The sequence below is a fragment of the Felis catus genome, chromosome E1 (assembly GCF_018350175.1).
Source record: "Felis catus isolate Fca126 chromosome E1, F.catus_Fca126_mat1.0, whole genome shotgun sequence".
Taxonomy (NCBI): domain Eukaryota; kingdom Metazoa; phylum Chordata; class Mammalia; order Carnivora; family Felidae; genus Felis; species Felis catus.
In genome coordinates, this window is record NC_058381.1 from 41,266,907 (window position 1) to 41,291,274 (window position 24,368).

The following is a 24,368-nucleotide window of genomic DNA, read 5'->3' on the forward strand; positions in this document are numbered from 1 at the left end:
CGGCAGACGGTTATCTCCCAGTCCACAGCATCTAGGGATGGGAGAAGGAAGGGCTGGTCCAAGTCACAGACCCACAGGGAGCACTGAGAAGGCTGGCCCTCAGTTGTGCAATGCTAAACTCAAGAGGGAGGCAGTTGGGAAGTCCAAGGGGAGGTCAGAGCACAGGGAACAGAAAGTCCTTTGTCCAACCCTTGCCTGTGCTTTCTTTTCTTCTTCTGCGACGGGTTCATGAGCTCATCTGTTGGCAGCTTCAGGATAAGTGATTCTTTGACTGCAAACTGAAAGACCTGGAAGAGAAATCCAACAGGACTTGTCACTCCTTCTTGAGCCAGGTGGTCAGATAAGTGAGCCAGCCAGGCGCTGGGCTTGGGAGCATTCTGGAGAGCTCGAGGGCGGCTGACTGAGCATCTCTTCTATGGGGGGCGGGGGGAGGGGCACAGAGTGGGACTGAGATATCAGATCACTGGCCCTGGCATCCTGACATCAATTCTTAACTATTTATCCTGACTCTAGAAAAGAGAAATACTGAGCACAGTTACAGCTCTCCTGGTCAGTAGCTTTTATCTACACCTTTACCTACCAAGCCCTGAATGGAATGATTCTTACCAACATTATCTGTCTCTTCTGAGGAGGGGCAACTTTGGGTCCCTTGTATAACCGAGTGTAATACAGGACAGGAGTGGTACCCCTTGGCTAAGCGCTAGCTCCCTCTGTTGGTATGAAGAGGCCAGACCCTTGTCTATCTTCATAGGCCAGCATTTCTGGAAGACTGGTTCGCTTCCAACATGCTTCTTCCCTTATAGCGTTCGTTTTTGGCTTTTTTTGTTTTTTTTTTCTCTCCTTTTTGGCTATAGGCCCTCTTGAGATTCCATGAAAACTACAAATCTTCTCAGGAAAATACAGGCAAAATTGTTTTGCCCACAATTCTGTAGATTTTCAGGTTAAGAACCTTTGCCTCAAGGAAATAGGCAATGAGCTCCAAATGAAAGGGCACTTCCATTCATGGTTCTAGTGCATGTTCTAAGTAGAGGCATCATGAAGAAGAGGCCACAGAGACTCCTCCTGAAGTCAGGCTGCTAAGCAGCATGGCTCAGCTCGAGCATTCCTTTCTTATTGGATCGGCCCTAACACCCAACTGCTCCTTGAACCCTGTTCTTTAGTCTGTCTTGTCACTGCAGTCAGGCGGAGACTGATTGGGACATCAGGTCCCACGGCCTCCAAGCATCAGTGGCTGCTATCAAATTGTGATTCTAGTAACGGCATGAGTGAGCAGGGTGAGGTCCAGGCCCAGCTACTGGGGGTGGCAATTAGAAAAGCTAGCGATAGAACATCTGGAGAAGAAAGCAACCGAGGAGACTGACAGAGGGGGTGACCGCGGCAGCTACAGAAGCAGGAGCAGGCCAGATGAGAAGATCCCCAGAAAGACCTGGGGGTCCCTTTAGGAAAGGGGTACACATTTAGAAAGAAAGGCAGGAACCAAAAACAAAAAACAACAACAACAACAACAACAAAAAGCTAAGAGAGGGCAGAAACACCCAGAAGAGTCAGATAGTGGCTAGAGACAGAAATGAGAATTCAGCAAGGAGGAGACCAGATTCCCCAAGCACGGCTAGGCCTGGCATCTGCAGAAACAGTCTGCAGAAACAGTCCCATGTTTGGGGAACCCGCCTCGTGGCTCAGAAGCACCTGCTCATGAGGGACTGAGCCTAAGACAGCTCCTTGTGAGACAGGCCACACAAGATGGCAAAAGGGCTGACAGAGCAGTGGATGAAAGGAGGGCCCTGCCTGTCCCAGCTCCTCTCCAAGAGTACCTGCTTGCACGTCTTAGTTCCCAGAAGTCTGGCTATGGAACAGAAGTTGTTGAAGTAGGTGCCATGAAACACTCGAAAGAGAGATTCCTCAGCCCCAGTCCATTCCACAGGCTCCGAGGGTGCTTCCACTACACAGAGCTGAGGGGGGGCCGGACTAGCCTTCTGCTTTGTGGGGGTCTGGCAGCGAGAGTTGGCCTCTAAGAGAGGAGGAGATGCGAACAACAGGAGGAGAGAGAATGCAGTTGTCATCAGTCATTTGCCATATACTCCGAAGTACATCATTCTGCTTTAAATGGCAGAATAGTTAGGAATCAAAATATTCCCTGTCTCTACTGCCAACAGGCGAAGCCATAGAAAGGACTAACCATCTTTAGGGGTGCCTGGGTGGCTCAACTGGTTAAGTGCCCGACCCTTAATTTCGGTTCAGGTCATTATCTCATGGTGCAAGAGTTCAAGCCCGGCATCAGGCTCTGCACTGAGAGCATGGAGCCTGTTTGGGATTCTCTCTTTCTCTCTCTCTCTCTCTCTCTCTCTGCCCCTCCCCACCTCTCTCTCAAAATAAATAAATAAACTTTTAAAAAAAAAAAAAAAGGAAGAACTAACCATGTTAAAAAAGTAGTAACGTTAAGTGTTAGGCAGTGATCCTGCGTTTCCCAGAGGCCTTGCATAGGAAGAAAGGATCGCTTTCTGTTCAGTGTACCTGAAGAACTGGAGGCCCAGTCATTGCCTGTATCCCTGTCACTGTCCCCTTCTTTAGTCTCAGCCACAGCAGAGGCTGAAGTGTTGGAGCAGGAAGCACTGACCATGTGGTGCCTTCGTCGGCGACGCCCGGAGCACTTAGAGCGAGGGTTGTGGAGCATGGCGTACTCCTTCGCTCCTTCCTGCAATGTACACGTTACAGGTGGGAGACAGGAACAGGCCCAGGGTCGCCATATTGATCCCATCATTACAAACCCCCTTCTTCAACGCCTGTGCTTACATGCAATGACACTGTCTATGTTTTGCTCTGTGCTATGTAAGTGTGACTATGTAAAAGCTGCTTAGCCAGCATTCTAAAACTTACAAATTTATACCTCTTCACAGAAGAGCTGCCTTGTAAAGTAATATTAAAACAGATATAATCTGTGCATCTTCAACTTTCCAGTGAGTTGGGTCTAAAACTCATTTGCATGTTAGCTATTTGGAATTTGAGAACACATTCTCCTGTGGAAGAGGAAATGAGGTTCAGAGAGGAAGGGACCTGCTTGAGCATATGTAGCTAACTGTTCCAGAATGGGTACAGAATGAGGGCTCCCCATCCCCTGGCCACACTGTTTTTTTCATTCTACTTGCACTGCTTCTGTTTCAGTAATAAAATATGTAGTCCCTAAATTTGTCCAATATCACTACTTACTTCTCCCAAATCAGTTTATTAGACTTGGAAGAATACTGCTTCATTACTTTATAGCTATGCTTTATTAAAAAAAAAAAAAAAAAAAAAAAGACCCAATAACTATCACACAACTTGATCATCTACCTTCTCACCAGACCTGGTTCCCAAACACTTCTAGCTGTTTCTGAAAACTAAATCTACGTGCAAAGGATAAAGATTTGCCATTACTAAGGATATTCAGACTAATATCCTGTAGGCCCTAAAGGAAATTCCAAAAGTGAAATTTTAAAATTAACTGAATGTGAAGTTTTAAAATTAACTCAATGTGCTCATCCTACAATGTGACGTACACAGCATCACTTACAATGTATTCGTGATCAAAAGATTTAACATAAATATAACTAAGGCTCCAGAGCTAATTCTAGTTCATGGGAAACAGAGGATACAAAAACAAGTTCAGTAACACCAGAAGAAAACCACAAATTCAGAATTTGGGACAGTATCCTACTAGACAATGAGTCTGGATTTTTCAAAAAGGAAAAAAAAAATGGTGTGATTACTTGACATTAAAGGAGACTGAAAAGACATAATAACCAAATATGATGTATGACTGGATGACCTTGGTTAAAAAAAAAAAAAAAAAAACCCAAACCCAGCTACTCTTGGTACAGCTGAAAAAATTTAAATATGGAACTGACAGATGATATTATTAAATTCTCTGAATTTTTTTTAGGTGTAATAATGTGGTTATATAAGAGAATGTCTGGATTTTTAGGAAGTGCATGCTAAAATACTTAGCAAACAAGTATCTCAATGTCTGCAACTTATTTTCAAATTGCTCAGCAAAAGATATGCATATACAAATAGAGGGACGAAGCAAATATGGAAAAACTATCATTAAATCTAAGAAGATATCTTTCACCTTCCTTCCATGATCGAGATTGAGGGAAAAACAGTCCAGCATTATGTGTGAAAAATGCACTGATTTCTAAAAAGCAATAAAAGAAAAACTGTGCACAGACAGTTCTGTACGTTAAACACACACACACATAGACATACATTTTGGGCACTGACAGCATCTTTTGAAACATGTACAGGGTCTCAGGGTAATTGCTGTGAGAAAGACAACGTCTTTTTACTTATATAAATGCTGGTGTTGGGGCGTCTGGGCGGCTCAGTCTTCAGCTCAGGTCATGATCTCAAGGTTCGTGGGTTTGAGCCCCACACCGGGCTCTGTGCTGACAGCCTGGAGCCTGCTTTGGATTCTGTGTTTCCCTCTCTCTGCCCTGCCCCTGCTTGCACTCTGTGTGTGTCTCTCTCTCAAAAAAATAAACAGCAAAAAGTAAATAAAAATAAGGGGCGCCTGGGGGTGTCTCAGTAGGTTAAGCGTCCATCTTCGGCTCAGGTCATGATCTCGCGGTTTGTGTTTCGAGCACCCCGTCAGGCTCTGTGCTGACAGCTCAGAGCCTGGAGCCTGCTTTGGATTCTGTGTCTCCTTCTCTGCCCTGCCCCCACTCACACTCTGTCTCTCTCTCTCTCAAAAATAAGTAAACATTAAAGGAAAAAAAAAAACGCTCTTTAAAAAAATATATATAAGAATAAAAAAATAAATGCTGGTGTTGATATAACACAGTGTAATTTTTTTAAGTGTGGAATAACTTAAAAAGTATGGACTCTGGAGCTAGACCAGAGCTTGAATTTCGTTACTGCCAAACCACTGACATTAACAAATCTTGGACAAAATATGTAGCTTCTATAACCCATAGTTTCTCCACCTCAGGATGTTGTCCGTAAGCAAGAATGTAAGATAATATATGTTAAGGGCCAGCATGCTACTTGGCACACAGGAAGGAGTCGACCCATATAGGGGAAAAAGTAGAGAAAGTCTGTTTACTCTTTTGCTATTATCACATGGCTCATTTTCCAGATGTATACCCAGGGGCACTTTTTACCATCTTTTCTTCTATTATCCCACTAAAGATGGTCCCAAAGGCACTTGGCTCTATAACCTATTTTTAATTGGTAGCAGAAATCAAGGTATTTCATTCTTTACCTAAGCTCACTGTAGTGTGCAGAAAGCAAAACTGTGCCTTTGGCTGGTCCAAGTGAACCTATTCCCTTCTCGTTCTAAGTGTACTGCCTTCCCACACGAATGCAGGAGAATTTATGCTGCCGCATAAAGTCTGTCCATCAGGGAAGGGCCCATCTGGCTGTTTACCTTACAATAAGACATGGGTGCTATCATGTGTTATTTCTCGTATGTTTCTATGCATCTAAAAGAAGACAGCAAAGAAAATGCTGTTACAGATACACACATGCCCTCCTCACTCCACGAGACTAATTTCATAGTCCTTAGTACTTGGGAGCTCCTTAAGAGCAGAAGTCCTGTTTTATTTGTGCTTTGTGACCCCCCCAGAGTGCTACATACTGGCTCATCTGGTTTGTATTCCCAGGAGCAGAAAACCGAAGGGCCATTTCCTGCTCAATTTTCAACAGATTTAACAATGGCAGAACAGTTTAAGAACATATCAGCAAGGAGTGACTGGCTGGTTCAGTTGGCGGAGCGTGCAACTCTTGATCTAAGGGTCATGGGTTGGAGTGCCAGGTTGGATGTAGAGATTAGTTAAATAAATAAAACTTAAAAAAAAAAAAAAAAAAAAAAAGAACATACCAGCAAAAGGAAGCAGTCTGTGCCACATGGTTCTGGTTCAATCTTGATCTCTTTGTTCTTGCGTTTATATACATTAGGGGTGGCGTGAAAAGCTGGAAAACACAAAACTGTCCTGTTTCCAATGGTTCATCCACTTGGCAGGATGGGGAAGAACAAAATCCAATTAAGGAGCCATGGTGGGAAAATTTAGATATAAACAGCTACCATCAAGGTGTGCAAAATTTAATCATTTCTGACATCAACACAACCCTTTCAAAGCTAACAGGTGCTCAGGGACTCGTATGTTGCTGGTTATTCTGTCCTGACCATGCGAAACACATTGCACCGCAACGGTACAAGTGAACAGAGAACCCGCCCTTTGTAAAACCAGCGTCAGGTCAGAAGCCAGGAACTCTGTATGATTAACTAAAATAAACAGAAGGACGCAGTGGTTGGGGATGGAGAACAGGAGAGTATTTCAGAGCAGCCCCACTCACGGTGAAGGAAGCAGTCGTATTTGAAGCAGCGTCGGCAAAAAAGTGTGTGGAAGGAGTGCAGAGACTGCTCCCGCTGCACGGACTTGGCGTTGGGGCCGTCGATGTTGGGTGTGCACTGAGGGGGAAGCGCATTGGGGTCTGACATCTCCGTCAGCTCCCGGTACCTATTTTTAAAAAGAGAGAGAAGAGTTCCTTCCAAGGAAACGTCTTCACTGAGAAAGTACAGATCGCGCACTGACAGTCATCCAGGTACGGTCGGCCAAGGGAGCATGGGTGCTTTTTTACGGGGCTTGCTGATGGCAGGGTGGTGTATACCTAAGTGGGTGCACCACTGCACCTGTGCTGGGCTGGGCACATGTCTGCAAGCAAAGAGAGAGACAGATTTGGAAAGTATGGCGCTGGAGTAACTCTCCAGAAAAATGCAGAATTTTAGAAGTTCGCTGCCCGAAATTACTTCAAAGCCAATGAACAATACCCTTTAATATGGGAACGGGTATTTAGAGGTAAGCAAATGAAGTAGGAAACAATCAGAAGTGTGAGCAAATCATAGCACACTTACCAGAAACAAGGTTTGTTATTAACCAAATTTAGGCTTGAATAAAAGTTTGCTTGAGCGCTTTACATGGCCTGAGTGGAACGGCCTTCCCTACCTCTCCTTCATGTCATCCGGGACACCGTTCTCAGGGAACATCGAGGCAATTGCACTGAAGATCATGTCGTTTGGGAACTGTTTCTTGGAACTCTTTTTGTTGCCTGAGTTGGAAATGACAAAGAGCTCCTGAGCTATAATCAAGGATGCAAACAAAGCTGTTTGGTCATTTTCCCTCTGTCACAGCATTTTGATTACAGCTGCTTTGCTAACCCAACCGCTGACTGTTTAGGAACACATAAAGAAAGTCAATGCTACCTGGGTTTATCTAATAGGTTACCAGTAATAAGGAAATCAGCGTCATCTATACATTAATGACAAAATCCATGTTCCAAGAGAGAATCTAGAGGGGAAAACAGGAGTTTTCATGGAGAGATGTGGATCTTGAAGAATGCCATCATAATGATGAGGCTGAAGAACAAGACTGATGTTACAGCTTTGTTGTAACAAGACAGAGACACTATGTCTCTGGACGTATAGTATAAGTAAGTACCATGGCACATAATTAAACATTAAGTTAATTAAATATTAACAACATGGAAAAATGCTTATGAGAGAAGATCAAATAAAAAGGGATGTAAAATTGTGTATGTGTGTGTATCTGTGGCATGATCCCATTTCACATAATGCATATAAAACACGTTGTTTTGTATGTGTACTTTTTTTTATTATATATGTACTTTTAAAAACTTGAGACACAGTTGACATACAACATTATATTCGTTTTAGGTATGTGTATGTGTATATTCTGTGTGTGTGTGTGGATACACACACGCACACACACACACACACACACACATTTTTTTAGGTCTAGAAGAAAACATTAATGCCGGTTATTCCTAGGTAGTAAAATTATAGGATAATTATATTTTCTTCTTTCTAATTTTCCATGTCTCCCAAACACACTACTCTGTTTCCTTCAGAGTGAACCAAGTGAGAAGCACCAGAAGCCTTTAATAATCAACAAACCTTTCTGTTTCTCCCTTTTTCCCTCTCCCTGTCGCTTTCAGAATGGAATATTTACCTTCAAGAGCGTGTCGTTTTCTCTTTCTTGTCACTGGCAGATCTTCTTTGCTGTCATCTTGCTTCCCATCTGAGGTGTCATTGTGCCCTTCCTCCTCTTCATCTGAGTATTGATTCAGAGCATCTACCAACTCCAGGAAAACAGCATCACTAATCAGAACAGATCCAGGGATCATCTCTAAAACATAAAGATTAGATGGCTGAGCTGTGGTCATTTCATGTTCCCTTAGTCCTCCTAGGAAGGTTTTCTCGTATTCACTCCTGAAGTACAACTTACGTTATATAACATAGGTACATTTTTATATGAACAGTCAGGAAATTACAATACTTTGATTGGCTCTTACAGCTGCAACAATCAACCTGGCTAGAGTGGGAAATCCAGTCATATAGGCTTTACTCTAACTGGGAGAGTTCACTTCCTCAGTCACAGATCAACCTGTATTTATGGTCCCAAATCTCACAAAGGTGTACAAGCAATACAAGTGGGACAGGAAAAGAATGATAACATGAAAATTTACTTGGTTTTGCTGCTGATGGGTTGCCAGTGACGTCTTTGAGTCAAAAGACAGCATTATCTTCTTAAAATCATACTCTGTGGGGTTACACTAACAACTTAGGATAAAGTCTTTGAACACTAGGGGGCGCAGTAGATAAATAATGCATTTTCAACAGTACCCACAACTGTCAAAAGAGCTGGTGAGGCTATTGGTCTGTAAAGCCATAGGGAGTCTCTCCCCATCTTCCCACTTACACACTGGCAGCCTTTTCTAGAACTACAACTAAATCCAAATGACTTGCTTTTAGGAAAGTCAGAATGTTACAATTTCTGGGAGGTCTAGGATATATCTGGATCAAAGTAGGACAGAGAGATTATGCTCATTGCCGTTCTCAGAGAAAGAGAAATGAAGAACAAAATGGCTTTGGATGGATTTATGGAAAACTCCTAAGATCATACTTCTTTGTGCACTACAGTATCTCCTCAGCCACTGATTACTACATATATAAAATCCTTTTATGTCGCAACTCCTTTTACAATTTAACTGGGGACATTTTTAATATAAAATGTTTAGTCCAGCAATCGAAATATTCTTCAGTGTGTACACCGTGAGGTAGCAAATAAAAGCAAGATGATGATGTACCAAAGAAGGGGCACCATTTTAATAAAGTTTTCTCCCAAAGAGCCCAGTACCACTACCTTCTTCACCGTGGACTTTCCCATCATAGTTATTGATGAGCTCCTCAATGAAAGTCTCATCTTCTTCTTTCACTTCATCTCCCATGTAGGGAATATTGCACAAAACTGTCTCATCTTCTACCTGAAATCAAACCAGATGTGATTCATTCCATGAATTCACTAGGCAGCTCCTCTTTCCTGTTTAATAGAATCTTTGCTGGGCCTTTTTTGATGCTTGAATTTCCTGAAAACACCTTTGGTTACAGAGTTTCCTGCATTTTTAAAGACTGGCCATTCTGTGTTGCCAACAAAACTTCAAACGGAAGGGGGCAATGCTACTCTTAGGGAAAAAAGTCAGTTTAACTACTTAAGGATATTAACTACCAAATGTTTAGCCTAGTACTGACAATGATATTTGCAACAACATTTAGAATTTGCCAGCACATTTATTTTTCACAGTGATTCCATCTATTATCTACAAAACATCATTGTAAAATAGGTACAAATATCACTTAAACAATAGTCTAAAAAGTCTTCAATTCTAATTCTTATCATAAGTAGAGATACATAAATGAAAAGGAAGGCTTCCAAGAGTATAATCTGCAACATAACCAGAATATTCAGAACAGAACCTGAGCAACCACAGAGTTTCTGGGTAGTCTCTTATACATACTAGGACTAAACTCCCATAATCATAATAAAAAATTATGATTACAACTCAGGTCGATCACACTCGATGGGAACCCAAAGTCAACTGCAGTATGAGCTATGAATATTTCCTGGCTAAAGAAAATACTAATGGATTTTTGTTATTGTTGTTGTTCAGCAGAAAACACAGCCGTTCTTAATTCCCCAAGTAGTAAGTAAAATTACTGTGAAGTTTTATTCTAAGAGAGGATTCCCTTCTGTAAACCTATATCCTATTCCTGCTGTCACCAGGCAGATGATAAGCAACGCCAGTATTTAGACAGGACTGATTATCAGAACCAAAACTAACCCGAGCAGGAGTCAGCATAAAGGCCCAGAGGTAAGGCTCTTGAATCCATGTGCCCCTCTATTATTTCAGTTGCTTTCACAGCATCTTGCCTTTAGGGGGTTCAGAAAGGATCGCTCCATCAGCAGGGAGATGTCAACCTGCTTAAGCCTCAAGTGTCTGATTTAGACTGCATTTAACTTCACATGTTACAAAACTAGGCCAAAGTAGTAAGGGAAAATTGGAGTCTTGCCCAGTCTCATTCATTCAAAAAAGAATAAGCATTGGAGTGCCTGGGTGGCTCAGTTGATTAAGTGTCCAACTCTTGATCTCGGCTCAGGTCATGACCTCAATGGTTTGTGGGATTGAGCCCCTTGTCTGACTCTGCTGACAATGTGGAGGCTGCTTGGGATTCTCTCTCCTCTCTCTTTGCCCCTCCCTGGCTCACATGCTCCGTCTCTGTCTCTGTCTCTCTCTCAAAATAAATAAATCTTAAAAAAAACAAAAACAAAAAAACAAAAAAAACTAGCATCAACTCAGAAGGACACTTCAGAGAGCACAAAACCTAATGAGTTAGAATAACGTGTGCTATATGTATGTGTGTGTGTGTGTGTGTGTGTGTGTGTGTGTGTGTGTAGAGAGAGTAAATAAATTACAAAAACAGTCTGTCCTGCATGCCCAAGCTTTGTTAAGTACAATCTGACAATCTTTACCCTAAGAGGAGTGCCAGCACACCAACACAGGATAATCATACAGTTTATACAATCACCACAGTGCTTTTAATACATACCATAAAGTTCTGCTGGAGAGGGGACCAGGAATACATGATGGGAACCAAGGCAACTGTGTTCAGAGACCTCATTAACATATGTTGGCTTGCAAATCCTGGGAAAATGCTCTCTATGGTACACTGAAATATAAGCAAAGACATGGGGAGGGAAAGGCAAGCACATGACCCGAGAGAACTGGAGCGGGGCACCTAGGTGGCTCAGTCAGTTAAGTGTCCAACTGGGATCGAGCATTGGGCTCTGTGCCAACAGTGTGGAGCCTGCTTGGGCTTCTCTCATGGGCTCAGGTCATGACCTCAATGGTTTGTAGGACTGAGCCCCTTGTCTGACTCTGTGCTGACAATGTGGAGGCTGCTTGGGATTCTCTCTCTCCCTCTCTCTCTGCTCCTCCCCCACTTATACTCTCTCTCTCTCTCTCTCTCTCTCAAAATAAATAAACTTAAAAAATTTTTTTAATTTAAAAAAATTAAAAAGAGAACTATAGTTTCCTTCTAAAATGGTCCCAGTAGTCTTCTAATTCTTACAAATTAATAGGTTGAGGATTTTGCAACAATCAGCTCCTAAAAAAGGAACCACTGGATTGTAAAGCTGTGGAAACTGTCTCTTATTCACCTTTGTATCATCTACAGACGCCAGCATGGTGCCTCTCACACCCAACTGGTGTTTATTTCAATGTAAAATTGCTGCTCTCCTTGGACTGTCCACAACAGCAAAAGGCCTCTGAAAGTCCTAGGAGATGAGGAAGTTTTCCTGAGTACCTACACTTTAAGACAGTTGGCCTCAACTTAGCTGCAGAGGTGATGGAGACAGTAGGGGGAAAGCAAAGCAGTACAGAAATTAGAGTCATATTCTGCTTTGGAGAAGAAAATTGCTCCATATACTATCCACTTTTTACATCTTAAAAATATTATCTCGGGGTGCCTGGGTGGCTCAGTTGGTTAAGTGTCCGACTTCAGCTCAGGTCATGATCTCACAGTCTGTGAGTTCGAGCCCCATGTCAGGCTCTGTGCTGACAGCTCAGAGCCTGGAGCCTCCTTCGGATTCTGTGTCTCCCTCTCTCTCTGCCCCTTCCCCGCTCATGCTTTTTCTCTCTCTGTCTCAAAAATAAATAAAAACATTAAAATATATATATTATCTCTTAGGGGCACCTGGGTGGCTCAGTCGGTTAAGTATCTGACTCTTGATTTCAGCTCAGGTCATGATCTCATGGTTTGTGAGTTCAAGCCCTGAGCTGGGCTCCTTGCTGACAGTAGAGGCTGTTTAGGTCTCTCTCTCTCTCTCTCCCTCTCTCTGTCCTCTGTGTCTCCCCTGCTCATGCACGCACGTACATTATTTCTCTTCTTCTCTCTCAAAATAAACAAATAAACTTAAAAAGAGAGATAAATTTATTTTAAAAAATATTATCTCTTTAAGACTAGAATGATTTTTAGATTTATAACAAGGAACATTCCTTTGATCAATATATTCCTGCTCATTATGCGGGGGTCCTCTCTTTCCAATATCAAAGCACCGAGGTGCCAAACAAGGCATAGACAGGGTTGTTTTGAAGCTCGTACACAGAGCCTAGTAAAGTAGACACTGTTTCATTTTTCTGTTAAAAAAAAAATCAAAAGGGGCACTTGGGTGGCTCAGTTCATGATCTCACACAGTTCGTGAGTTCGAGCCAGCCCCACATCGGGTCCTCTGCTGTCAGCGTGTCAGTGCAGAGCTCACTTCGGATCCTCTGTCCCCCTCTCTCTACCCCTCCCCTGCTTGCACTCTCTCAAAGATAAATATTGAAAAACAAAAAACACTCAGGGGGGCCTGGCTGGCTCACTTGGAAAAGTGTACAATTCTTGATCTCCGGGGTTGTGAGTTCAAGGCCCATGTAGGGTGGAGAGATTACTTAAAAATAAAATCTTAAAACCCCCATGATTATACCCACTAACTGAGGAGAATAATAGGTGAATAGGCTATTCTTTAAGCTACAGATTTACTACCCCAGTTATTCAAAATTGACTACAATAACTATATCCATTATCCTTATTTTCTAATAAGTCATAAATACAGAAAAACAACAACAAACAAACAACTTAAGTCCAAGGAAACAAGGAAGGCTGAGCTTAGACACCTGGAAGTACCTTTTTGAGAAAAGGATGCCCACTCACAGGCTTCATCAACTGCACAGGTTGGACACGAAGCTTCTTCCATTCTTCATTGAGGATCTGGGTTTTTTCTTGAACCTTTGCAAAATTTGCTACATATAGAGCCTGGAAAAGCCAAGGGAACAATGGTTAGAATTTTAAGAGAAGAGCCCAACCTAGGGCACCTGGGTGGCTCAGTCAGTTAAGCATTGGACTTTGGCCTAGGTCATGGTCTCACAGTTTGTGAGTCCAAGCCCTGTGTTAGACTCTGCACTGACAGTGTGGAGCCCGTAGCCTGCTTTGAGTTCCGTGTGTCTCTTTCTCTGCCCCTCCCCCACTCACCTCTGTCTCTCTCTCTCTCTCAAAAAATAAATAAACATTAAAAAACAAATTTTAAAAGCCCAACCTTCTACATTAGATCAATATACTAAAATAGATAACTCATCACACGGGAGTTAGTTTTTACCTTCGCGCCCATATTTGCCTGAAGCCGCTTCAGTTGTCGGAGTCGCATGTATTCAGATTTAACTTTTCTTTTCCAGTAAGTGATACATTTGGAAGTTGGGGGGTTTGAGATATCCATTTTGCTGTAATCCAAGAAGAGTCAGAGATGAGAAACAGCATTTTACTACCTGGAAATGAAGAATTCCTCAAACTCAAATCAATGTGGTCAGTCATGCTTCCCTTCCCACGGCATGTATTCATAAAAACACAGTTTAAAGAACCCAAATCTGTGAGCTCAACAAAAGGTTTCAATTAAAAAAAAAAAAAAAAAAAAAAGGTTTCACATCAGCACTTCCTGTTCTGCAGCCTCCGTTCTCCTGTGGCACCTCATTTTTAATTCAGTACTCAGAAGGTCTCTCATGGGTATTTGAGGATGTGGATTCCTTGGACATTTGGAAGCCCACTCAATACCTTGTCTAAGAGAAATGTTCTACAAGAATCAAGTTAATACCAAGAGCTTCAGGGAAAGATCCACCCACACTACAAAACTGTACCTGCCAAATTGTCTCAACCCACCACATGCCTAACAATAAAGGTAGGATATGACAACAGCATAATATCATCTCCAACCCAACAGCAAGACACACAGAAATAGAACACTGCAAATCACTTTTTTATTGGACGGGGGGGGGGGGGTTGAATTAAGGTTCAAAGTTCCAAGAAAGTACTTACTGTAACACACTCTACCTACCTCATAGAATGCAAGGGGAACTGTCTGGTTTTATAACGTGCCTTCTGTTCTTCAGAGGGATGGCAAGACACTAAGGCAAAACGAATGCTCAGCTTTTCAAAAGAGAACAGACAGTGATTTTAAGTCAACGGAGCATATTTAGACCCTGATACCTTAAGTAGGATGCTCACCCAGAACTACAAAGACTTCGAGGTCTCTGCTGCCACTATTTCTGCATGGAAGTCAGGCCCCGATCATACTGGATGACCCTTTATTTTATCAAATTGTAGTCTTCCAGGCATGTGTACAAATTTATTCTCACAATTACACAATCGAGTTCCCTGCTTCCTCTTTTTCTGAACCAATTTCTAGGCTCAGCCGGCAGCCCCATCAATTGTTTTAGGGAAAGAACAAATATTAACTACATGTAAAAATTCAGTAACATCTATAAGGTTATGCTTTTGCTCTATTCTAACTACTGAGGTTTCCTAGAGAACTAGTTCTATTCATTTCACCTAGCATTTTAAGTTAATGAAAACATTATAAGGGGCTATGAAGAGCCAATATTTGAAACGAAAACTAAAGTTTCAGGCCTTCTTTTTTTTAATTTTATGAAAAAAAAATTCTTTGGGGGTTTAAGAACATATTTCTTCTTTTTTTAAAAAAAAATTAATGTTTATTCATTTTTGAGACAGAAAGTGAGCACAAGCAGGGGAGGGGCAGAGAAAGAGGAAGACACAGAGTCTGAAACAGGCTCCAAATGTGTGAACGAAGAGATCATGACCTGAGCTGAAGTCAGATGCTTAACCGACTGAGCCACCCAGATGCCCAAAGAACATATTTCTTCCAAAGATGCATTTTTCAATTACCTGTTTTTCCCCATAAGAAATGACAGCACTGACAAGAAAACAGCAAAATATAACCCACTGTCTCACATCTGTCACAGTCAGACATGATCATAACATCTCAGGCACGTGAACTTTAAGAGACTGTACCTGATTGTTTCGTTTGAAGAATCAAATGGATCAGTGAAACATGATGTTAAATTTAGTAAATTTAGAGGACAGAAGGAATAGCAAAGAAGCAGGCAGACTCACTGTGTTTACTATTAACTCAATCAAGTGATTCAAACTCTTAAAAACAGAATTCCGTGTGAGTTAACTATTATCTCTCTGGGGGAAGGGAATGAAACAACAGCATAATCTAAGACTCTGAATCCCAGGCTGCTAAGGTGTTGAGTTACAAAAAAAGAAAAAAGTTACACAGACTTGAATTTCTTTCCCCACAAATTGCACTGTCTCTCTTCCTCCGACATCTTTTAAATACTTCTCATTCCTCATGGAACGGGGCCAAGGGAGGGACCATAATTCAGTGAGACTTCATAACCTCCTAAAAAATGGTTTTGAATTACAACCTTTCTGACATTTTCTGGGGGAGCTCATTTCCCTCTCTGAAATAGTAAGCTTATGGCAGGTTGCTCAGTCCATTTAAAACTGGGGATCAAGGGGCACCTTGGTTAAGCATCCGACTCTTGACTTCGGCTCAGGTCATGATCTCATGGTTTGTGGTTTCAAGCCCCACATCAGGCTCTTGTGCTGACAGCACAGACTCTCTCTCCCTCCCTCAAAATACATAAAAATAAAATGTTAAAAAAAAAACAAACCTGGGGATCAAATAATGGAAAAAGAATAAAATCCACAGCTGCCAGGGTGTGTGTGTGTGTGTGTAGAGTTTAGAGATGCCCACAGAAAAATACCAATTTTTTTGTTAAAGAAATTATAATTGTGGGGTGCTTGGGTGGCTCAGTCGGTTGGACGTGCAACTTCGGCTCAGGTCATGATCTCGCAGTCATGAGTTCAAGCTCCACATCAGGCTCTGTGCTGACAGCTTAGCCTGGAGCCTGCTTCGGATTCTGTGTCTCCCTCTCTCTCTACCCCTCCCCACTCACACTCTATCTCTCTCAAAAATAAATAAACATTAAAAAATTTAAAATAAAAGAGAAATGATTTATAATTGAAATGTGATCTACACTCTGTCAAAAGAGATGGCAGGACACACAGTCCAATAATTAATGGCACTATTTCTAATTTTACTCAAGTATTTTATATGGCCAGAGGAGTACACACATATACATGAAAATGCCATTGACTTTTAACCAATCACAGTGTAAAATAAGCCACACTTCCTCCTTTTACAATTAATGTGATATTTGAGTCTCATGTGACCATGAGCTAATATTTATTTTTCTCGGCTTTTGAATGGGTCTCCAAAGTCTCTAAAAGTTTATTTGGCGGGGCGCCTGGGTGGCGCAGTCGGTTGAGCGTCCGACTTCAGCCAGGTCACGATCTCGCGGTCCGTGAGTTCGAGCCCCGCGTCAGGCTCTGGGCTGATGGCTTGGAGCCTGGAGCCTGTTTCCGATTCTGTGTCTCCCTCTCTCTCTGCCCCTCCCCCGTTCATGCTCTGTCTCTCTCTGTCCCAAAAATAAATAAACGTTGAAAAAAAAAATTAAAAAAAAAAAAAAGTTTATTTGGCAGTTGGTCAGCCCCCACAGAGTGTAGAAGGAAGACGAGACATACTGTTTGGAACAGATAGGTATAATTTAAATAAACACCTGAGACACAGCCATAAGATGGGTTTTCATAGCAGCAGAATGCTGACCAACAACTACCACTTCAAAGATTTTATTTTTCTTAATTTAAAAAGGAAACAAACAAAACCTCAACATTCACTAGAACGTATTTGGATAAATGGGTTCATGTAACTTGGGCAAAGGGGGTGGCACATAAAAACTACTTTATATTTCTACTAGATTGATTCTTTAGTTCCTGACACATACAAAACAGCCATGTATATTCCAGCTAAGTGTGAGGCCAGTCCTTAAGAGCTTTTCATTATATTCACTTATACACTGAAAATAAACATATGCTGGGGCGCCTGGGTGGCTCAGTCGGTTGGGCATCCAACTTCAGCTCAGGTCATGATCTCACAGTTCCTGAGTTCGAGCCTCGCATTGGGCTCTGTGCTGACAGCTCAGAGCCTGGAGCCTGCTTCACAGATTCTGTGTCTCCCTCTCTCTCTGTTCCTCCCCCGCTTGCACTCTGTCTCTCTCTCAAAAATAACATTTAAATAAATAAATAAATAAATAAACAAACAAACAAACAAACATACGCTGTTTTGATCTAGAAATTTAAGAGTAAGTCTTTATATATATAAATAACTCCTCTACAACTCAACAAGATTACCCAATAAAAAGTGGGCAAAAGATTTGAACAGATACTTCCAAAAAAGATACTGGAATGGCAAACAAGCACACAAAAAGATACTTAGTATCAATATTAGTCATTAGGGAAGTGCAAATTAAAATCTTAAAATCAAAATGATGGATTACTACACACCTGTTAGGATGTCTAAAATCAAAAAACTGGTAATACCAATTGGTGAGGATGTGGAGTAGCTGGAATCCTTACATGCTGCTGGTTGGGAGTGCAAAATGTAGAGCCACTTAGGAAAACAGTTTGCTAGTTTTGGGGGTTTATTATTAAAGTTAAACATACACTTACCACACAACCTAGCATACAGTTTTTATCATTTATCCAAGAGCAATGGAAACATATGTCTGCACAAAGACCTCTACACAAATGTTCACAGCACCTTTATTCATAATAGCCAATAGGCAGAAACAACACAAATATCTATGGAGTGCCAAATGGATACAAATGACAGTTTGTCCATAGGATGGAATACTACTCAGCAATAAAAGAGGAGGAGTTCCTCATTCCTACGTGCACAATATATCTCAAAAGCATTACGCTAAGTGAAAGAAACCAGGCACAAAAACCCATGTACTATATGAATCGTTCTACTAGAATGATTCTACGAATGGCAAATCTACAGTGACAGAAAGCAGATCAGCGGTTGCCAGGTGCTGAGGTTGGAGAAAGGGATTAAATGGAAAAAGCATGGGGCGCCTGGCTGGCTCAATTGGTAGAGCACGTGCCCCTGGATCTCAGGGGTTGTAATCTCAAGACCTACACTGGGTGTACAGATTACTTAAAAATAAAACATCTTTAAAAAATAAAAATAAAATAAAATGGAAAGAAGCATAAAAGAACTTTTTTGGGATGATGAAAATATTTTATACCATGGCTGTGGTGTTGGTTATATGACAATGCACTTTTATGAAAACTCCCTGAACTGTATACATAAAATGTGAATTTGCCATATGTAAATTTCTACCTCAGTAAAGCTGATTAAAGAAAAAACTAGGTCTTGATGATATATCAATCCAGTAATTTTCTAGACTTCTACTACTAAAAATCAGCAGGCAATCCTACCTTTTAAAAAAAACTTTGAGTGACTTCTCAATGAATAACTACGGTGGGATGATCAATGCTGATTCATTAACTGTAAAAAAAATGTTACACATATGCTAATATGATGTTAATAAGGGAAACTGGATATGGAATTGATGGAAACTCCTTGTACTGTATATATTTTTTCTGTAAATTTAAAACTGTCCTAAAAATTAAGTTTATTTTTTTTAAAGATTGATAATTGGAAATAAAAACTACCTTATTTACATATCAAATCTCCACAAAAAAAGAAAACTATAAAAACTTGGAAATCTTTCCCCATAAAATTGGATCTCAATTTCCTTCAAAGGCTAAAACTAGAATGCAGTCTGTCACTAGCTGGAAATGGGAAAACTTCATTGAAATGTTCTTAAATTTAGAGAGATTGAGATCAGAACATAAAAGTTCCAAACTATGAAGTTCTTTCATCCACATGAAGGGTCTCTTTGCAGAAACAGCTTCTCCTTGGAGCAAGTTCAATGTCTTTACTACTTTCTTTTACGACAAACAATTTTATTAAACGGCAGGCTAAGTAAGGCTTCAGAGGCAGGTGGCACTATAGATTTTTTTAATTTTCCATCTCATTCTTTCCTTTCTAGTTCAGGGTGGAATTGAAGCACAAACAATAGGGGTGAACCCACCTCCGAGAAGAGCTCTAATTACACACAACTGAATCATCCCGTGATCACCAATTTCATCAACACTCCATTAAAATCAACTCTGTGGCTAAGTACACAACCTGATAGATCCTTCAATTAGGATTTTAAAGGCCATCTTTAATTTATACCCTCCCACTTGTCCCAGGTATTTACATTTGTTATCAGTTTGAGCTTCTGGGCACTATATAGGTAGAAAGAACCTTACTTAAAACAGGAAGCTGTGACCCTGAATTCTTATTTAAAATAAAATTATAGCATTAATATTTTCTAGCACTGCTTGATTAAGAGAATCAAGTTGTGTACACTAGAAACAATGGGGATACAAATCAAAGCAGGATTCGTTTTTACGAGACCCATAGGAAAATGCTGGCTCCTAGAATATATAATGCTGACTTAGAAGGGTTAAAGCAATTTCCTAACAGGCTAGAGCCTACCTTGGCTGATTCTGTACTATGCTAGCACAAAGCCTAATCTTTAGTGATTACCACTATCATTCAATCAAAAGACTTGTCAGTTACTCCATTTCTAATCAAAGTATTAGGGCAAATGTGCCAGAGGACGTAACACACCAGAGGCACTAAACCCCAACTACCCATGCAGTAGCTACTGACTTTAAGGTTTGGACCACTGAGGTCCGAACTGACAGGCTGATGGAGCAAAGAGGTAGGAAGGAGCCCGATACTCAGTTTGGACAAATTTAAAAAATTAATTTTTTGGGGCGCCTGGGTGGCGCAGTCGGTTAAGCGTCCGACTTCAACCAGGTCACGATCTCGCGGTCTGTGAGTTCGAGCCCCGCGTCGGGCTCTGGGCTGATGGCTCGGAGCCTGGAGCCTGTTTCCGATTCTGTGTCTCCCTCTCTCTCTGCCCCTCCCCCGTTCATGCTCTGTCTCTCTCTGTCCCAAAAATAAATAAACATTAAAAAAAAATAATTTTTTTTAAAAAGGAAAAGAAAGTTAGGGACTTTCTGGAATGGAGGTATTCCCTGAGAGCAGTTTTTCCTTTTTAAACCTTCCCCCTCAATCCTAATCCTTCTCTTCACCTTTCTCCACATGTTTTTCCTTCTTTTCTCTTTAGTTTACCCTATATAGAAAATGTAATGTGTTTTTAGTGTTGCTGCCTCACACGTTTTTTGGAAAGTTGCTAGTCAATAAGTAGAAACTTAAGATACACTTAATGAAGTGAAATGAATTGTTCCATGTCTCATACAAGGCACAAAGCAAGGGCCGGAACTATTACGCACAGGACAAAGGACACTAAATTTCTGATCTCAAGAATTAAATAGACAAAATGGATTATTTTAAATCATTTTTAAAAGGCATGCTAATTCAAAGGCAAGTTAAGCAGAAGAGAAACAAGTCCGACTACATTTTTTCACTTTTTCCTTTCTCACCAAAGTCTTCTTGGGAGTAAATTTCATTTTTTTAAATCCTCCTTATTCTATTGCTGTTTCAAAGAGAATTAAAACAACACCATAGAAGAGGTCATTTCCACCTCAGGGAATTTTAAAGCTACGCCTTAGCCTCAAGCCCCCTGACTGGTTTACAAGTAATCTGCCAGTTAGTAGCAGAAGAAGGATCCAAACCACTGGACTCCAGGTTCCAGAGATCTGCCCACAAATTTACTTAATTATTTAATTATTAATTTAATTATTTATTCCACAAAATATGTACTGATCACCTACAGTGTGCCTGCACTGTTTTAGGTGCTTAGGGTACATCAGTGAATAAAACAAACATCCTTGCCTGGGATGCTCACACACTAGCTGTGCCCACACACTTGTGCCCCACACTAGCTGTGAGACACACACTCATCATAATAGTATTATTACATTTTTACAGGGGTGCCTGGGTGGCTCAGTCGGTTAAGCTCTGACTTCAGCTCAGGTCATGATCTCGTGGTTCGTGGGTTTGAGCCTCACGATGGGCTCGGTGCTCACAGTTCAGAGCCTGGAGCCTGCTTCAGATTCTGTGTGTATATATATATATATATATATATATATATATATATATATATATATATATGTGTGTGTGTGTGTGTGTGTGTGTGTGTGTGTGTGTGTGTGTGTGTCTCCCTCTCTCAAAAATAAATGAACGTTAAAAAAATTTTTAAAAATTACATTTTTTACAGAGGGTCCTTTTCTCAATTATAAGTGTGCTAAAGAGGGGGGAAAAAGTACTTATCTTCTGACATTCACCTTCTGCTATGTAAGAAAGTAATCTCTTTTATCCCTGCCACACCATCCCAGCCCTAGGGATTCCAAGGTTTAAAATAGACAAGCTCTTACAGAAACCTCTGATAGAGTTAGCACCTTCTCAGGCTGGAAACTTCCTTCAGTGCCGGTTTCCTAAACTTAAAAGCACCAGTGGGGGTGGGAGTTCTCTTCAAAGACCTCACTGCAGTAACCGTGGAGGAAGAGACCACACTTTCGCCGACGTCCTCACACACACCCAGTTGCTCGTCTACCTCGGCTCTTTCCCCTCATCCACACCCCCCTCTATCGTTAGGCTCACCACCCAGCTACCCCATTTACACTCCTACATGTCACATGTCACCCATCAAAGCCCACTCTCCGTGTTCCGCCGGGGGCACTAACCTCCTTTCACAGCCCTTCCTCTCCCCGCCCCCGGAACAATTTCTCAGCAGTCACTTTTTACCGAAATAAGTTTGTCCTGTATTTCCTAACAGCCTTGCCCCAAATACAACACCTTGACTTTGCTTCGAAGCGCTTCCCATTCTGTCCTCCGAGCCTCAGGAGAGTTCTGGGGTGGGCAGGAGACCAAATTTGGCGCGAGACCAAATTTAGAGACAAGCAGCCTCCAGCTCGGGCCCGGGAGCGGGGCGAAGCGTGCGAGGCGCCCAGCGCGCAAAAACGTAAGGAGGCATTCTGCACCCGTTGGACCCCGAAAGTAAGAGCCCCTTTCATTTTCCGCCTAAGAGCCTCACTCGCTTCACCCCGGTCCCAGCCCTGTTTTTACTGCCACCCTTTCCTCAACATCCCCCAAAGTCATCACAAGCTGAGCCCCCCCCCGCGTGTCTAGCCCTCCCCGTGCACAGCCCCAAGTCCTGGGGAGTCCACCTCGCTAAGGGCCCCCGCAGGTGCCACCGCCCACCCGCGCGTCCTCCCGGCTCTGGGGCTCCCGCCCACCCGGCCCACCCCGCCCTCCAACGGGAGTCCCCAACCCCGGGCCCGCCCCCGCCGCTCCTCCTCCCGGACACACCACCCTCCCCGCCGCAGACGCGGTCCTAGCCGGGGGCTCGTTCGTCCCATCGCCCCCTTTCGTCCAGCCCTCGGACGGTAAGGGGGCGCCCCGCTACCCCCGGCCAGGCAGGTAGTTGCCCCTCCGCTTCCACCCAATTCTCTGATCCCTTCGCCTCTCCTTCCCTTAGGCCCCGCGTGGCGAGGTGCCGAGGCCGGGCCCCACCGCCCGGCCCGGGCTTGTTTACTCACTCACCCTCCATCCCGAGCCGCAGGGACCCGCCGCTAGGACGCCTGCGCGCCGCGGCCCCGCCCCCGCGCTGCGGCCCCGCCCCGCGCCCCCTTTCGGCGCCTGCGCACTGCACCGCCAGCGCCCCGCCGGTGGGGCCACCTGGGCTTCCTTCTTCGCACGTCTGTCGTTTGGCGCCAATACCCCGACCTCAGGAGTTCGAAGTGATGCCGCCAGAGCACGACGTTTTCCGAGACGGTGCTGTCAGGGGACAGGGGGGGCTCTCGGGGAGCCTCCCAGAGCCACTAATATCTTGTTGGAGACCTTATCCAGCTGTTGTACCATCCTCACACGCTGGCGACGAACCACATTTCGCTTCAGCATTTGCAACCAACCCCGAACCCCTTCATACTGATCCCTCACACCTACCAATACCTCCCGACACCCGTCTATGAGCTCTAAATTATCCTTCTTGCTTTATTTCCATGAAAAGTTTTCCCCGTCACTTAGATTCAAATGAATAGCCTTGTATCAAAGTATCTTCTGCAATTGCAAGATACCTGTTAGTTACAAAGGAAAAGAATAGTAACTTTACAGGACAGAAAGCTGGCGGATATCACGTTAAGCCAGTGATCAAAGTTCGCATCACTAGTGATGAGGTACCCCTTAGGTACCCCTCAATATGAGGCAATGAGAAAGGCACAAAATCCCCTCTGTAGTATTCTTGAAGAAACGCATAAGCTGAATTTAATCACGAGGAAGCATCAGACAAATCCAAAATAAGGGGCAGTCTACAAGATAACTGGTCAGTATCTTTTTATGTATATATATAAGCACATTTCTGTCTTTAACTTTGTTTTTAATGTTTATTTATTTTTGAGAAAGAGCGAATGGGGGAAGGGCAGAGAAAGGGAGGGAGACAGAGGATCCAAAGTGGCTCAGTGCTGACAACAGAAAGCCCTATGCAGGGCTGGAACTCAGGAAAGGTGAGATTATGACCTGAGCTGAAGTTGAAGGCTTAGCCGACTGAGCCACCCAGGTGCCCCAACTGGGCGGTATCTTTTAAAAATGGGATGGTCGTGAAAGACAAAGAGTGAGGAACTGTCCCATATTGTATTGGAGGAGATTGAGGAGACAGGACAATTAAATGTAATGTGTGATCCTGGATTGAATCCTGGTGGGGAAGAGGGACACTGGTGGGATAATTGATGAAGTTAGAATAAGGTCTGTAGACTAGTTAAAATTATTTTATCATCTCAGTTCCTGGTTTTGGCAATTGTACTTCCTCAACATTTGAGGAAGTTGGCTGATGGGCATATGGGAGCTGTCTACCATTTGCAACTCTTTTGTAAATCTGAGGTTGTTTCAAAATATAAAGTTAAAAAATGAAACCTTAAAATACAGAATAACATTACCTTGAAATTTTCTCAACGTGCATAATTACAAAAGCCTATAATGTGCATTTTTTTTTCCAGAAAATCTTCATAACTCTGTGAAATAGGGAGGAGTTCAGTTTTACACATGAGACTGTTCTGGCATAAAGAACTTAAAAGACTTGCCTTACACAGATGAAAAATATCTCCTGTCAGGTCTTACACTTATGTCTCTGAATTCCAGATTTTGTGCTCTTTTCCTTATATCAGAAACTTTGGCTTTGCCATTTTTTCTCTTGCCTCTACCTGATTAACTACCAAATCA

General features: G+C 42.4%; 1 protein-coding gene across 3 annotated transcripts in view; it reads right to left on the reverse strand.

Moving 5' to 3' along the window:
• The window catches only part of EZH1 (enhancer of zeste 1 polycomb repressive complex 2 subunit), a 30,141-nt gene extending 7,386 nt beyond the window's left edge, over positions 1-22,755 (reverse strand). The window contains exons 1-13 of one of the 3 annotated variants that reach the window (XM_023244587.2): positions 22,698-22,755; positions 14,256-14,347; positions 13,527-13,647; positions 13,085-13,186; positions 10,940-11,059; positions 9,198-9,318; positions 8,004-8,180; positions 6,981-7,083; positions 6,331-6,494; positions 5,855-5,946; positions 2,512-2,692; positions 1,812-2,008; positions 196-287 (exon numbers count right to left, since the gene is read on the reverse strand). In XM_023244587.2, coding sequence (XP_023100355.1) covers positions 196-287; positions 1,812-2,008; positions 2,512-2,692; positions 5,855-5,946; positions 6,331-6,494; positions 6,981-7,083; positions 8,004-8,180; positions 9,198-9,318; positions 10,940-11,059; positions 13,085-13,186; positions 13,527-13,647; positions 14,256-14,260 — 1,475 coding nt within the window. In that variant the 5' untranslated portion in view covers positions 14,261-14,347; positions 22,698-22,755. Of the gene's footprint in view, positions 1-195; positions 288-1,811; positions 2,009-2,511; positions 2,693-5,854; positions 5,947-6,330; positions 6,495-6,980; positions 7,084-8,003; positions 8,181-9,197; positions 9,319-10,939; positions 11,060-13,057; positions 13,187-13,526; positions 13,648-14,255; positions 14,348-21,950; positions 22,211-22,697 lie in introns of those variants that run through there. The other 2 variants (XM_023244586.2, XM_006940369.5) reach the window with 2 other exon arrangements.
• Positions 22,756-24,368: the final 1,613 nt, after the last annotated feature.